This window comes from Mytilus galloprovincialis, chromosome 13, assembly GCF_965363235.1.
Source record: "Mytilus galloprovincialis chromosome 13, xbMytGall1.hap1.1, whole genome shotgun sequence".
Classification (NCBI taxonomy): Eukaryota; Metazoa; Mollusca; class Bivalvia; order Mytilida; family Mytilidae; genus Mytilus; species Mytilus galloprovincialis.
In genome coordinates this window covers 53221387-53237936 of record NC_134850.1, presented here as the reverse complement: position 1 = coordinate 53237936, position 16550 = coordinate 53221387, and the positions used below count along the sequence as shown (strand labels likewise).

Here is a 16550-nt window from a genome sequence, read left to right as displayed (position 1 = left end):
GCAACTGTATGCCTTTGATAAAATTGAGAATAGAAATGGGGTATTTGTCAAAGAGACAACAACCCGACCATGCATAGAACAGACAACAGCAGAAGGTCACCAATAGGTATTTAATGCAGCGAGAAACTCCTACAAGGCGTCCTTCAGCTGACCCCTATACTAGTTCAGTGATAATGGACGTCATACTAAACTCTGAATTATACACAAGAAACTAAAATTAAAAATAATACAAGATAACAGACTTGTCATAGTGATCTATAGTTGTTAATTTCTGTGTCATGTTGGTCTCTTGTGGACAATTGTCTCATTGGCAATCATACCAAATCTTCTTTTTTTTGTCATAGTGTTAGATAGAGTGACAATTAGTTTAATCAATTACTGTGTATTGTATTTTTGTAGAAGGAGATGGAAGAACTTTTAGCGAAGGTTGTCCCAGTTGTAGATGCTGCTAGATCTGGTTTAGAGGATATATCTAAAGGAGGCATTGCAGAGCTGAAGTATGAGTCTATATCCTTGTTATACACATAAAACCATAGACAACTTGTTATCCTTATCTGCACATACATTCCTCCCTAAAACTGAAATTAGTTTCAGCTCTCTAATTTAAAAAATGTCATGATACTTATACACAAGGCTTTTTAGTACAAAACACAGATAAATTTAGAATTTGGGTGATGTCACCTATACTGTTCTATGATAATGTATCTTTATAACTTATATACAAGCATCATTTGTGTCCTATGGACACATTTTCCATTTACTGTAAATTCAGAACTTATTGCGAGGTTTTTATACGCCGTCAAAATTTTGACAGGACGTATTATGGTATACAAATGTCCGGTGTCCGTCCATCTGTCTGTCCGTCGTAAACATGTCGACTCTAACTTGAGAACAACTTATCCAAATTTCATGAAACTTAATATAGTTGTTTCTCATGATGGTCAAATGATCTGTATACTTTTTGGTGAAAATAAAATAAAACTTTTTGAGTTACAGCACTTTGTAACTAAAACAGGGGGTGTTTTTTTCACATGTCGCACTGTATCTCAAAAATGACTTATGGTTATTGCTTTAAACTTTACACACTTCTTTGTTATATCAATCTTTAGATCCGTATGCTTTTTGGTTTTGATTCAAAATTTTATTTTAGTGATATTTATTTTTTTGTAAAAAAAAAGATAAGAGGGGGGGGGGGGGGGTTCACATGTCCCGCAGTATCTGAAAAAAACAATATATGGTTATTGCTAAAAACTTTCTCAGAAACTATTTATGATTATTGCATTAAACTTCCACACCAGACGTGGGGCGTATCATGCGCTCATGGCGCAGCTGTTTATTATAAATACAAATAATGCAACTGAGTGAGTATTGCAATAGTAAGAACACACATTCTTATATCTGATACATATATATATATATGTATGCAGACTTTCCTGACATAGCAATACTTCATCTCCAATGCTTGTCCATTTTTTAAAAATCGCAATGATAAATGCATGCAATAATTTCTGAATTTACAGTATTTATTAACTGAGATTGGTATGCTTGAAATGAATTTGAAACACTCCCTGTTAAGAATAATATTCAGTGAAATCTGTTCCATCTATTAAATCAATAGCCTGAACATTTTATTTGGCTATGACACATATATATATGCATGTTGGATTAGTTGAGAAAAACATGTGTGCATAAAAAAAAGAAGATGTAGTATTATTGATAATGAGACAACTCTCCACAAGATAAAATTGGGAAAGGAAATGGGGAATGTTTCAAAGCGACAACAACCCGACCACAGAGCAGACAACAGCCGAAGGCCACCAATGGGTCTTCAATGTAGCAAGAAACTCCCGCACCTGGAGGCGTCCTTCAGCTGGCCTAAATGACAAAGAAATTGACAGCTATGTGAATGTTCAGCCTTTAACAACAAGCAAAGATCATACCCCATAGTGTGTCCTTTAACAACAAGCAAAGATCATACCCCATAGTGTGTCCTTTAACAACAAGCAAAGATCATACCCCATAGTGTGTCCTTTTACAACAAACAAAGGTCATACCCCATAGTGTGTCCTTTAACAACAAGAAAAGATCATACCCTCTAGTGTGTCCTTTAACAACAAGCAAAGATCATACCCCATAGTGTGTCCTCTAACAACAAGCAAAAATCATACCCCATAGTGTGTCCTTTAACAACAAGCAATGACCATCCCCCATAGTGTGTCCTTTAACAACAAGCAATGCCCATACCCCATAGTGTGTCCTTTAACAACAAGCAAAGATCATACCCCATAGTGTGTCCTTTAACAACAAGCAAAGATCATACCCCATAGTGTGTCCTCTAACAACAAGCAAAAATCATACCCCATAGTGTGTCCTTTAACAACAAGCAATGACCATCCCCCATAGTGTGTCCTTTAACAACAAGCAATGCCCATACCCCATAGTGTGTCCTTTAACAACAAGCAAAGATCATACCCCATAGTGTGTCCTTTAACAACAAGCAAAGATCATACCCCATAGTGTGTCCTCTAACAACAAGCAAAGATCATACCCCATAGTGTGTCCTTTTACAACAAACAAAGGTCATACCCCATAGTGTGTCCTTTAACAACAAGCAAAGATCATACCCCATAGTGTGTCCTTTAACAACAAGCAAAGATCATACCCCATAGTGTGTCCTCTAACAACAAGCAAAGATCATACCCCATAGTGTGTCCTTTTACAACAAACAAAGGTCATACCCCATAGTGTGTCCTTTAACAACAAGCAAAGATCATACCCCATAGTGTGTCCTTTAACAACAAGCAAAGATCATACCCCATAGTGTGTCCTCTAACAACAAGCAAAGATCATACCCCATAGTGTGTCCTTTTACAACAAACAAAGGTCATACCCCATAGTGTGTCCTTTTACAACAAACAAAGGTCATACCCCATAGTGTGTCCTTTAACAACAAGCAAAGGTCATACCCCATAGTGTGTCCTCTAACAACAAGCAAAGATCATACCCCATAGTGTGTCCTTTAACAACAAGCAATGCCCATACCCCATAGTGTGTCCTTTAACAACAAACAAAGATCATACCCCATAGTGTGTCCTTTAACAACAAGCAAAGATCATACCCCATAGTTTGACCTTTTACAACAAGCAAAGATCATACCCCATAGTGTGTCCTTTAACAACAAGCAAAGATCATACCCCATAGTGTGTCCTTTAACAACAAGCAAAGATCATACCCCATAGTGTGTCCTTTAACAACAAGCAAAGATCATACCCCATACCCCATAGTGTGTCTTTTTACAAGAGTTCATGATTGATGTTTGTTAGATTCAAACAAGTTTCGTTATTTCAGATGTCGCATTAGTTTTTAGTTTACAATTCAAAAATTTTATTTATGATTCCACAAAATCATTTATTTGCATGAGTTACTTTTTATAGTGATTGGTAAACAAATGACAAATTTGACAAGATTAATTTTGTTATGATTTCAGGAAATGCTGCTTTGAAATAAAGATATAAATGTATGAAAATCTAGGATTTATTCTTGAGAAATGTTTCCTTCAACATTTTTTGTAGTGATATAAAATTCAGGAACTTTCTGTATGCTTTTAGTAGGTTAATCTAAGAAGCGGTTTTGAAAAAAAAAATCAATTTTAATGGCTTAGATGTATGAAAGTGCAATTGCTTATTTAAAGGATTATTTTTAAAATACAATTAATTCACAAAGCATGTTTTCAACAACTCTATCAGTTATGTTGTTAAACTTATTTCTTTGAAAAAAAGATTAAGACAAAATTTAGAACTACTGTAAATTAAGAAATTATTGCGATGTTTTTACAATTGCGACCAGATTATGATAGCAATATTAAAACTTGCATTTTGGAATTTTTTATATGAACTAAACAGGATTTTTCTGAATATCGCAAAAATTAAAATTGAATTTCAGTCTTAAATGACAAAATCGCAATAATAAATGCATACAATAATTTCTGAAACTACAGTAATTTTTTTTCTATATTGCAGAGCATTAAATAACCCTCCAAAGGCTGTATCAGATGTATGTGCATGCCTTTTGATTCTAAAGAGTAAAAAGGACACCTCCTGGAATGCTGCTAAGATAATGATGGGCGATAGTTACTTCTTAAAATCACTTCTAGAGTTTGATGTATCTACAATAAGTCAACAGCAATTCAATGCTGTTAATAGTAAGTTGAATATTGACAGTCTATTGATATTTTAAGTATTACAGTGACTTGACTGTTAGTGTTGCTCTTCAACTGTTGCAACCCATTCAAAATTCTGACCAAATTGCAAATTGTTTTATCAAACCAAACTGTTCAACTGGTCAGAGTTTTCAACAAACCTGTTGAGTCAAAATGTGAAAGTGCAAGGTGATAAAATAAAATACATATACAAACTGTTAAACTAAATTTTCAACATTAAAGTGGAATTAAAGTCTTATAGGATTGTAAGTACGTTTTATTTTCTCACCTTGGCTGTGGTTTTCAACAGCAGTTTGTTCAAATTTCTGACCAGTTGAACAGTTTGGTTTTATAAAACAAATTGCAATTTGGTCAGAATTTTAAATAAGTTGCAATAGGTGGATAGCAACACTAACAGTCAAGTCACAGTAATACAAATAGGATTACAAATTCAATCTGATTAATTAACAAACCTGTTTTCTAGGTATTATTTGTCTTAAAGTTAGCCTAACAATGATAGATCTTCAAATTTAGCCAAACAATGTTAGATCTTCAAAGGACAAGGTACACTAAGGGCCGTATTTGGCCCCCTATTTTGTCAAAAAATCATTTTCATCTTATAAATGAACTCAGCATCATAAAATATCTTAATATATTTGTTCTTCAACACCACATGCCTAATTTGTCTTCTAGCATGGCAGAAACCTGATTTTGGGTTGGCTAAAGTGTGTTGATAACGTCAAAAGAAAGAAAAATGTCCATTTGTGGACTGCAATCCTTCGTTTTTAAAGACCTCCTCCAACGTGAGCCACAGTAGTTTTTTATCTGTATATCAAAGTGGAGTGTGTTTTATCGATTTAAATCAACACCTTACATAGTGAAAACATATGCACTCGGGACACACGATAAACAGGCGTTTTGCAAGTGTCCCCCTCATAAAATAAAGCGAAAAAAGTTTGAATATTTTGTTTTCCTTTTTTGAGTTCTTTGGTATAATGTGTAAAATCGGGACAAGATACCTTGGGTCGAGTCTGTAATTGCATACGACTTTGCAAAAGACCACCGCCGAAAAAGTTAATTCTGTTTAATATTAACGTGAATCTTCTTTGTTTCGAGTACACATCGTCTCGTATAAAGGAATTTTAATTGAGAGGTAGTTCTGGGGAGGTAGTTAGCCCAAGTCCCAGATTTCTTTTTTCATTTCTATCATGACTTTACAGTATGCCTAAAAATACATATATTTACCACATTTGAGACATTGTGGCAACGTAGTGTAGTGGTATCGCGTCTGCTTTTGAATGCCACGATTTACGTTCGTATCCCACTCAGTGTATATTTTTGTCCAAGACGTTTTTCTTCAAATAATATTTAAAAATATTTCAACGAGATAGTATGGCTGGAGTATTTGTTTTGATTATAGCAGCTATCAATTTAGTTGGTTGTCAATACACATTCTTTTTTAGTATTTTTCAATGGGATGTTTAGGGACATTCTTCACGGTTCTAGTCTCACTTACAGTGTTTCTATATATGCCGTTGATTTCCTCTGATTCTGGGTGGTTTAGTTTTAACAAATAAAAGCTGTAGAGGCTTTTTGGAAAAATAATATTGAAGGAAGTACCTATCTATATACATCATGTAGTTTCAAACGCACATGAATTTTTAAGGGTGTAACTTTTGTCAATGGATAGCAGACAGATGTCCTTACAAATGATTTTTGTATTTGAAAAGTTGAAATGATTAATAATAATGACATGATAAAAAGGTATAAAAATAATCATGGCCAATCTAATCATTATGATATGTAACTTTTGCTATAATATATATATATATATTACTCGCAAACTCTTTTTCAATTTATAACTTTACATCTAACCCTGTCTTTTAACAAATATGAAATTGGCATCCTGAAAATGTAAACCATGGGCGCAACATAATGCAATACATGGACTGTCTTGTGTCTGTTCTCAGTAAAGGGTATAGTTATTTTGTTGTATATCATTAAAGACCTAATGATTTTGCTATTCAAAGATTAGATCAATTTTTAAGCGACCGGGAAAATGTTTGCGTCCGTATAATATACTCATATGTTGTTGTTTGGTGTTTGTTGTTTATATCTTGACCAATTTCAATGGGATTTAATTCCGGGGGTTCTCTAAAATGCTGCATCTAACTGTGTTTTTATGTTTTTGGATTCAAGGTCCCGTGTTTAAATTGGTCTAAACATGAGGTTTAAAGGTCCAAAATTAACATGTATGCCAAATATATCCGTGAATATATTTTTATCTATCTTGGGCCCGCCTTCATATCGGTCTACAGTACAATGAGGCCTAAATGGTCCAAAATTATATTTTTTTGGTTTTACGAAAAACAAAATTCTTGCGGTTCTTTTGATGAGCTGAATCTGGTTCAAATTAAATTCTTTAACAAAAAAGTGAATACATGGGATACTTGATCTGTATGTTACCGTTTATATAGATTTTAGATTTTAGGCCATGTTTGCAAATTATTTTACATTGAGGTCTGAAATTAAACTTTCTTTGATTTCATAAAAATTAATTAGTGGGGTTCTTCGGTTTGCTGAATCTAACAACATATAGAAATCGGAGTTATAAAAGTTATGTATCTGCTTACCCTTCCGGAGCACCTGAGATCACCCCCAGTTTTTTGGTGGGGTTCGTGTTGCTTATTCTTTAGTTGTATATGTTGTGTCATGTGTACTATTGCTTGTCTGCTTGTCTTTTTCATTTTCAGCCTTGTCGTTGTCATTTTTTTTTTTCAATTTATGAGTTTGACATCAGTGATATTCCTAGTATTTAGGGGAAGGAGCTCAGGGCCCATGCAATTGAGAATAAAGTTCGTGAAATGTTGGATTGTGGGGAAATATATTAGTTTATTTATTCCTATGGCACACAACACCAGCCGCTTGCAACTTTGAAGTGGGGTTTTGGGACTAGGTCCTCAAGAAAATTTTGGAAAATTATGTGCAAAATTCTGCATTCTGAAAAGGAATAAGTTATAATTGCATAAATTGTGAACAAAATTCTAGAAATTTGTAAAAAAAATACCACACTACGACACCAACAAAATCTTGCAACGATGTCTTTATGAAAGGATATACAAATGGTGATTTTAGAGCTGAAAATTGAGAAAAAAGAGCATATTTCTCTTTGGGACAGGGGCCCATAATCGGACCCAAATATGAGGATTAAAAAAATCCCTAGACTGTCCCTCAGGTATCTTTCGTCCCTTTTTTATGAAGTCTGATTTTAATGTTAAAACTATAGGGCAAAGGTTAATCATTATGTTTATGATGTCATGAGTAGGTCTGCATAAAGGTCGATATAATTTCAATTTTGAATAAACACTTTTTTCGTATGTCATGTTTATTTATTTATTTATTTTTTTTGTTTGGGGGGGGGGGGGGGGGGTTGTTTGTTGAAAGTGAACACCAAGCTATTTTCATCCATTGTCGGACAGAGATAAATCTAAAATAGCTCATTTAATTAGACGACAAAATACTATTAGAAAAATACAACATCAACAATGAAAAAAGTCGTTGCTATGCAGTTATTACGGTTGCTAGGTAGTTTCCTAGCAAAAATAAACAAGCCAAACAAATTGTAAGATTTGTACAATTGTCCTAAAAGTACCTAGCAATAGAAACATAGCTTTGGTTAACATATTATTGTTTACGTAAGCCATGAACATATACCAAAGTCTATTGTTGCTTAATATACACTGCTGTTGCTAAGGGCTATACTGGTGGTTAAGGTGTTGATAAATACTTGTTCAATTAATATAGTTAAGCAAAACATTACTGCTTTAAATTTCCATATATGTATTTTACAATTATACATTTTGATTCATATACATGATTTAGAAAATACGTTTTTTTTTGTTAGATAACGTTTAAAATAGCATGTTATTGGCAAGTTTCAAATCTGTTGCTAGGCAACCAAAAAATGGGAATCACCAAAAAAAAAAGCCATTTTCTTAAGCTTCTATACCTAGTCTAATGAAATTGTAAAATTTAATGTCTTTCAAGAGGGGGCTAAAAATGGCCCTTATTGTACCTTGTCCTTTAGCCAAACAATGTTAGATCTTCAAATTTAGCCAAATAATGTTAGATCTTTAAATTTAGACTAACAATATAAGATCGTCAAATTTAACCTAACAATGTTAGATCTTTAAATTTATGTTGGCAGGATTTGAAGATCTAATGTTGTTGGGCTAAATTTTTGACGAATTATACATACATTATGGTATCATTAAAAAAATCATACATCTTAGACTAAAATATCAATCAGTACACAGACTAAAATATCAATCAGTACACATCGAAAATCCAATAGATTTAGTGTAAAAAGTTATGGACAGTCAAGAGAAAAACATGACCTGTCTAGATCTGTTATTTAAAACAGGATAGTGCATCATCAGCTTAATTGATTGGCTGAATCATTACATAATACTAAATCAACATTAAATTGTATACATTAAGGTTGACAAGAAATATATATTGACTGGACATGACCGTACCTAATTGTAGCTGATTTATTGTTTGGACATAGTTCATAAAGAAACGATACGGAAACAGATGTGTTAGAAACATACTGGCTATTATTCTAATGATTTCTGATAATATCAATAAAATGTCATTCACACTAAATTTTAAAGTGATGCTAGTGTATCAAACTTGTAATCTGTCACTTCAATTTTGTTATAATCGCATTCATTTCCTCACACCAGGGTACAGAATGCAAACAGGGTAAATAAATTGGCGCTGATTGCATTCCCAAATTCAAAACCATTTGAAAACACTTCATCTAATAAATCACACTTATTTGTGTCATTTATTTGACAAAACATCTACTTTATGATAAAATTTGTATTTATTTACAATTAGAATTCTGTAGCTAAGTTAATGAGCAGTTCCGATAGATTTTCTGTCAGACACTGCCATAATCCATTAATCTAGTGAAGTCCTGTAAAGTCCAAGATTTTCTCAATTTCACACAGTAAAGCCTATCAGATTCATTTCCCGTTAGATATACTGTTCCCAGGATTGACTCCAATATACTATTTATTCATTTATCATTCATCTAGTACACAAAAATTTAACTAAGAAGACATTCTCCTTTTGTTTTATTTAGCAATACTTTCTGATAAATCTCAAAACTTGACTGTGGAAAATGTGAAAAAAATGTCAGTGACAGCTGCAGCTTTTCTGAAGTTTGTACTGGCCATGATGGAGTACTGGGTTGTGATGAAAGAAATGAAAACCCCTAAGAAAGGTTACCATCAACTTACCAGAGAAATCAAAAGAGATAAGGTAATTGTTGATAAGAAAGCCATCAGAATTTACTAATACAGTCAAACCTGTTTATGAGACCACCTGTATTATTTAGCAAAAAACCTGTGTTATAAGACCATTATTTTAAATCCCTCTGTAGTGCATTTCATCAAGTTTGAACCTGTATTAAAAGGCCACCTGTCTTAAGAAACCAAAGTTTTGCACTACCTTTAGTGGTCTCTTAAGACAGGTTTTATTGTAGTTATGTTTTTTACAATTTCTTTTTTTGTATGACACACATTTTTTGAAATTTATCAATGTAAATGTGTAAACTGGACCAATTAATTAAGTTAGGGTACAGTTCTCTGTATGATGTAATATTTTGAGGCATGCACATTTGTGACCTTGAGTTGTGATTTTGTTTACAAAGAGAATCATTTTTAGAATGCAAAATACTGCTAACTTTGTAAATCTTTGACCAGAAAATGCTTAATCCCTGGAAAGGTGAGGTTCCCCCACCGTGAGGATAATTTGAGGGTTCATTAAAGTGTTTATTTGCTTTGATTCATGTTGTAGTCATTTGCACTACATACTCATTTCACATAATCAAAACGCATGATTCAAAAAGAATTCTACTTGGTCTTGTGAAAAAGTTTTACTTTAAGGTACTCTGGCTCTAAGTCTAGATCTAGAGCCTGACTGATTTCTTGATTTTGTTTTTTAACAATTTTTTTAAAGGACTGCTTTTGGACTATTTCCAGGTGGCTAATTTTTATTTTTATTGTACCTCAAAGTAAAGTCCTTAAAAAAATGGTTAAAACACAGAAATCAGTCAGGCTCTAGATCTAGATCTTTTAATCATCTTTTTTTAAGGACTGCTTTTGAACTATTTCAAGGTGCCTAGTTTTTATTGGTGGAGGAAGCCGGAGTGCCTGTAGAAAACCACCAACCTTTGATAACTTCTTGAAAAGTTCTACAATAAAAACTAATTAGTTTTCTATTTTTCCTACCAGTATTTTCAAAGCATTAAGAGAAACTTCCATCCTGCAAATTATAAGAAGGGTTTCCTTTAAGACACAGTCAACTCATTATCTCAAAGTCATCCGGACCAGAGAAACTTTTAGAAATACCTATTCTTATTAGGAGTTCATATTGGACTTTTCTGAAATTTTTAGTCAGCTGACAATTAAATGTACTTTGATATCTATATTGTTCATATCATTACATCTGATTTCCTTAAGCTTGCAAAGTAAAACTTTGGTTGACTTGCTTGCTTTGTTTTTATAATTATTTATACAAGCTTTGTAAATAAGATTGACATCTTTAATCAATATATATATAGGCATAGTTTAACCTGTATATATTAAATTTGCATTTAATTGGATGTTATCCTAATATTTTTGTACAATATACAAACAAAGCAAGCAAGCTAACCAATGTTTTCCTCTACATGCATTAGGAAATTAATCAAATTCATCAATATTCAATCTGTACCGGTAGTTTGAATATAACAAAATGTTTGTTTTTTTATTTCTAGCTTAGCAACAACTTATTGGAAGAGATACTTAGTGCTGCAGAAAGAACTTTTACACTGTATCCAGAATTTGAAGAAATCTCTAGTCACCTGTACCAGTATATATGCTCAGAAACTTCTATGAATATGTTTAAAGGGGATGATAACACTCCAAGTGGTATTCTGTCACTAGAGGGAGCTGCACTCACTACAGCCAGAACTATGGAATGTTTACATATGTTTGTAAGTTGATACATCAAAACTGTAAATTCAAAAAATATTGTGAAGATTGGTAAAAAATTCTAAATTAATTATTGGGATATCAGGAAAATCTTCATAGAGATACATGTATATCGGATATCAGAATGCAAGGTCTCATTATTGTAATATTCTCCCAATTCCTTTATCTAAATAAATAAAAAGCTTGCAATAATTTCTGAACTTACAGTATATATATATAAAAAACAAAACAGAATACATTAATGAGACACCCAACCATTAAAAAAAAAAAACCCAAAAAATTAAAAAACACAAGACAATGTTAGTAATAAAGAATGATGCCCACCAAACAGTATGCTGATTGAAAGAACCAAAGCATAAACAATGAAAATCTGTATTGTACTGAAAATAATGCTGATGTACAAGCATAACAATATGTAACATACCATATGTCAACTATTGAAGTATGTTTTTTGCTCATTGTTAAAGGCTGTGACCAATATGGCAGTATATAGTTAAATGACTTCCAAAGCAGTGTAAAGTTATTATCAAGATTCCAATTTGTTTCGTAATTGCTATACTGTAAATTCAGAAAATTATTGCATGCATTTATTATTGCAATTTTATGGGAATAGACAAAAACGAAAATTTAATTATTGCGAATACTGTACTAATAAATGTCTATGGTTCTACTCAAACACTTACTTGAGTTAATTACCACACATGAACCATTTGCTTTGAAAAGTTTGGCAAAAGGACAGAGGGAGTGACTATGAGCTACACTCAAATATTTGCATTGATCATAAAATGAAAACATAGAGGTCCATTATGTAGACAAGTTATTGTTGCTTTGACACATTCCCCATTTCTATTCTCAATTTCTTTTTTATAAGTTATTAAGGAAGCTGGCTTGTCATGTTTTGGATTTTTTGATAGATTTTCGGAATCCTCTGGTTTTATCCATTTGAATGCCTGGAAAAAATTTGCCCGGTGACCCCCATTTTTCTTTTTATAAATCTTTTACATGTATAATGATAAACAATCTGTAAAAGTCTTATAAAATTTTAATTACTTTTTAACAGTTTTTGAGAACTTCAACTTGTCAATTATAAAGATATGCAAAGTGAAGAGAGAATATTTTCCTGCCAAAATTTCAATGGCATATATCTCGAAAACAAGCACGGAGACCTGTATATTTTTTTTGCTCTTTGGATTCCTTTAATAACCCCCTATCTATATAAACTAGTGTTTTGAAAAGTTAATTACTTTGAAACTGAGAAGCGAACTTCCTTCAGACTACCATAAAACAGCCATCAAGGAAAAATTTTCTAACCAAAAAAATCTGTTCTCTGTTACATATAAGTAACTGTGGCATTTCTGATTTTGTTTTCCAGGGGAAGTTACTCTATGTGTATCAAGATGACAGCCATATAGTAATGGATGTCAAATGGATGTTTAAACTATTGTCAACGGCAACCATGAACCAAGCCAACACAGGAATGTTACCTCATGTTTCAGAAACAACTAATGTGGTACTGATTGATGATATGGAAAAGAAATCAACAGAACTCAAAATAGGGGAGGTAAGTCATTTTAAGTAGACATTTGTAAATTATTTCAAAGAAAAAATGCAGTTTTAGCTAAAATATTGGTTCAAAATTAACTTTTAGAAACAGATAAATTATCCAGCATCTAAACACTCTTATTGTAAAAAGAACATTGGAACTTTTTTGCCCTTATCAAATTTACTTTTTTGAGCTAAAAGTAGGGGCCATTTTAGGATCTTATTGAACCTATTCTTTATAAAGGTATAATAAACTGGAAACAAGGTTATATCTTGTTAGATTTGATTGAACTTTTTTAATATACTCTATGATTGTATAATGTTAACTAATAATGTGTGATTGTCCATCAGCTCATATACATTATTTTGTCATCAACGTTTTTTTCATGATTTACTTGGCCTTAAAATGACCTGGGTTATTCAGTTTGCATCACATTTTTTATGCTATTTCTTGATAGACAGTAAAACTATTAAAGTCATTCCTTAAATGGCTTTTAATGTGATCTGAATTGAGTGATAACTGAAGTCTTTAGATCCTGTTTGAGTAAATGCATAGGTTTTGAAATTGATTCTTTTTTTTTCAGAAAAACTCTTTTGCCATGTTAACCAAACTTGGACTTGGCATGTCACATAGGATTGCCTATGTACCTTACAGAAACTTAGAAAATGAACCACCTGTATCCATGGTAATGTTATTGAAAAAATAATATAAGAACGAAACAAATATATATATATATATAGATAAAAGGGAAATGATTAAATTAAATGATAGAATATCTGCCATACAGATTCAGCAATATTTGCATTATATGTTATATAATATGATGATGGAGTTGTGTCCCTTTGAAGTGTGATCTGTTTTATTGCAATGATCATAAAAAAAAAAACAGGGAGGTGTTATCTGCAGATCATTTCAATGATTATTCTTAGGAGTATTTGTGTCTCATAAACTACTTTAAAAATTGGACACTTTCTGGAAAATTTCTTATATCTCAAAGCTTATGTAATTATTTTAAAACAGACTTTTGTGTCACATTCAAATTTTCAATTTTTAGGATGAATATTTAGGCAAGGATTCACAAGTTCAAGAGATTAAGTACCAGTTTAACCTGGTTCACAGTCTGTGTACTGATATTATGAACAAGATATTTACGTGTACTTCCAATATCAGGCGACCCACCATTTTATGGAAGAATGGCATTGTCATCTTAGAAAACCTCTCTCAGATTGCTATACAGTTGAAAAATTCAAAAGGTAGGCTGTATATACCTGATAGCAGTAATGATGATATTAACTTGAATCTGGTTCTTATATACCTGCCAACTTTTCAAAATGTCCATGGGGGTTTTACATGAAAGATGGTTCTTATAGTCCTACAAAACCTTCAAGGGGGCCTTCAAATATATTCTAATGTGGTTTTTTGGTTTCTTCGTGCTTTAACAAGCTCATAGCCATTGTTAAATTAATTGTTTTCTTTAAAATATTGGACAAAATTGCTCTTACAAAATTTCCACTTGGGAGTCTCCATGGGGGAAATCCCCCGCAAATAGTGACAGTTGGCGGGTATGTAATCTTATCCATATATGCCATGTTAACTAATCATTAGCAGTTCTGTTTATTATGTTTATGCGAAAGAGATTAGAAACAACAGAAAGAAATGTTTTAATTCACAATGGGAGATTTTTTGTGAAATTTTACTGTTTACTTCGGGTTTTGTTTGCTTAAAATATTCGAGGAAAAGGCCACACAAGTGCATATATTTTATAAATATCATAGAGGCAGAATTATTTATGTAGTTTTAATGAAAAATCACTTAATAAGAAAGTTATAAATGAATGTTCTAGCTCAAATGATATTGTATTTGAATGTATGTCATAGTTAGAATTCTTTGTTTTACAGAAAATCCCCATATAGAAGTTGTAGTGCAGACTTCAAATAGTCAGGCTGGTGATCTGAAAACTGTATTACCTAAAATCCTTCTACATCCTGCTAAAAAGATAAAACTAATTGTGGAGTATGTCCTAACCAATAGTGGAATTCCTTTCAAGGTAAAACAGTCTTTTGGGTAATTTAAGTTAATTTAGGATATTTTAAACAAAGTTGCTACAAAAGGTATATTGAACAGAAATATCATGTTATGGAGGGGTATTTTGTGAAAAATACCCGACTTAAATTCCCTAAACCGCTAGGCATACTGTTTAATTACTCAGGATAGATTCTGATTTAATTCATAATACCGTGGGAATAATACATGTACTTAAAAGCGTTTTATGTAACACCTTTTTTTCCGGTGCCCCAGTGTGTCGGATTACACAGGTTACACTATATATATGCAGACTTTAAATATATTTACTTACTTTACTGACTTATCGCTGTCAGTAACACAAAGTACATGTTTTAAGTGCATTATGTACATTCATTTGTTCTGGCAGTACTTACCATTCTGTATGTAACTAATGTGAATTCATTGATATTTGTTGGATGCCAATTTTCGGTTGATTTCGTGGTTGCATGTTAACAACAAATTTAAATATTCAATGAATTGTAATTTTTCCATTGGCTTGTATGCTGACTTTTAAAAAACCAGGAAGTAAAATATCCACGATAGTGTCAGTTTTCTTCTTTTCCCAAAAAATTGATACTCACGAAAATAAATGAATCTACAGTAAATAGAACACATCTCTGAAATTTGTATAAAATCCTTGATCTCCTAATGACTAATGTTGATCAAAACATTCAATATAAAAAGAATACAAATTTTTGACACAGGACACTTATTATTATATTACTGAAATTCTTCTGACATTATATGCAAAGAAGTAGATTGTGGCCTGTTGAAAAAACATTTAAATCTTTGGGCCAATACTGAGGACTCGTTATTGTTCGTTGGATACTATTTTGTGGTTTTTTTGTTGGAAGAGGTAAAACACAATTTTTTTTTTTTTAAATTCAAATTATCGTAGGTTGTATGTAGACTTTGTCAAAACCACAAAATCACATATCCACATATCCACAAATAGGCCAGTTTTCTGCACTCCACGAAAATTGGTACCCACTAAAATAGATAAATCTACTAAAGTTCAAATTAATGAAATTATGATCATGTTATTAACTATTTTTAGTTTCTTTTACCTATATTCAAATTTTATTTTTTGATATGCTGCATGCAGCATAACTCAGTTTTTTTATGCAGTGCACCAATTTTAAATCAGCAATTTTCTCATTCAGGTTGAAGCTAAAGAAAAGCTGAAAACAGTTCCAGAAGGTAGGAGAAATAACATTACATACACAAAGTCATTATCTTTTTAAGTACATAATTGACAGTTCTTATATGACAACCTATAGTGTCAACCAGTATAAACACAAGCTTTTAGTCATCAAAACACATACCCCCTCTATGAGTAAACACTAAAAAAATCTAAAATGAATTTATCAAAAAAATAGATTGACTAAGACTTCTTATCTGTTAGATAGAAGATACATTGTGTCGTGTATAAACTATAATTTAATAAACAAAATTTCCTTATATTTACTTTTAGTGCAGTTATGACCAGATAAACTCAATTGGCAGAAGGAAAACACACATTTTACGTAGACCAAGTTTCAAATACAATACGATTATCCCTGTTCTAATGCAAAATTAAATAATTTAATTAAAGATGTAACACGTCTTCTTATTGACTGACAGTGTTTGGCTATCAACTCATAGACATAATTTTGTCATGAAACCATGATGTCATCAATGTTTTTTCTTCGATTCACTT

General features: G+C 32.1%; 1 protein-coding gene across 4 annotated transcripts in view; it reads left to right on the top strand.

Moving 5' to 3' along the window:
* Positions 1–16550, top strand: part of LOC143056672 (uncharacterized) — a 96825-nt gene that overhangs the window by 17960 nt on the left and 62315 nt on the right. For all 4 annotated transcript variants that reach the window (XM_076229829.1, XM_076229830.1, XM_076229827.1 and 1 more), the window contains exons 10-18: positions 400–497; positions 4020–4201; positions 9351–9529; positions 11028–11246; positions 12617–12805; positions 13371–13472; positions 13842–14040; positions 14686–14834; positions 16015–16051. In XM_076229829.1, coding sequence (XP_076085944.1) covers positions 400–497; positions 4020–4201; positions 9351–9529; positions 11028–11246; positions 12617–12805; positions 13371–13472; positions 13842–14040; positions 14686–14834; positions 16015–16051 — 1354 coding nt within the window. The remainder of the gene's footprint in view (positions 1–399; positions 498–4019; positions 4202–9350; positions 9530–11027; positions 11247–12616; positions 12806–13370; positions 13473–13841; positions 14041–14685; positions 14835–16014; positions 16052–16550) is intronic.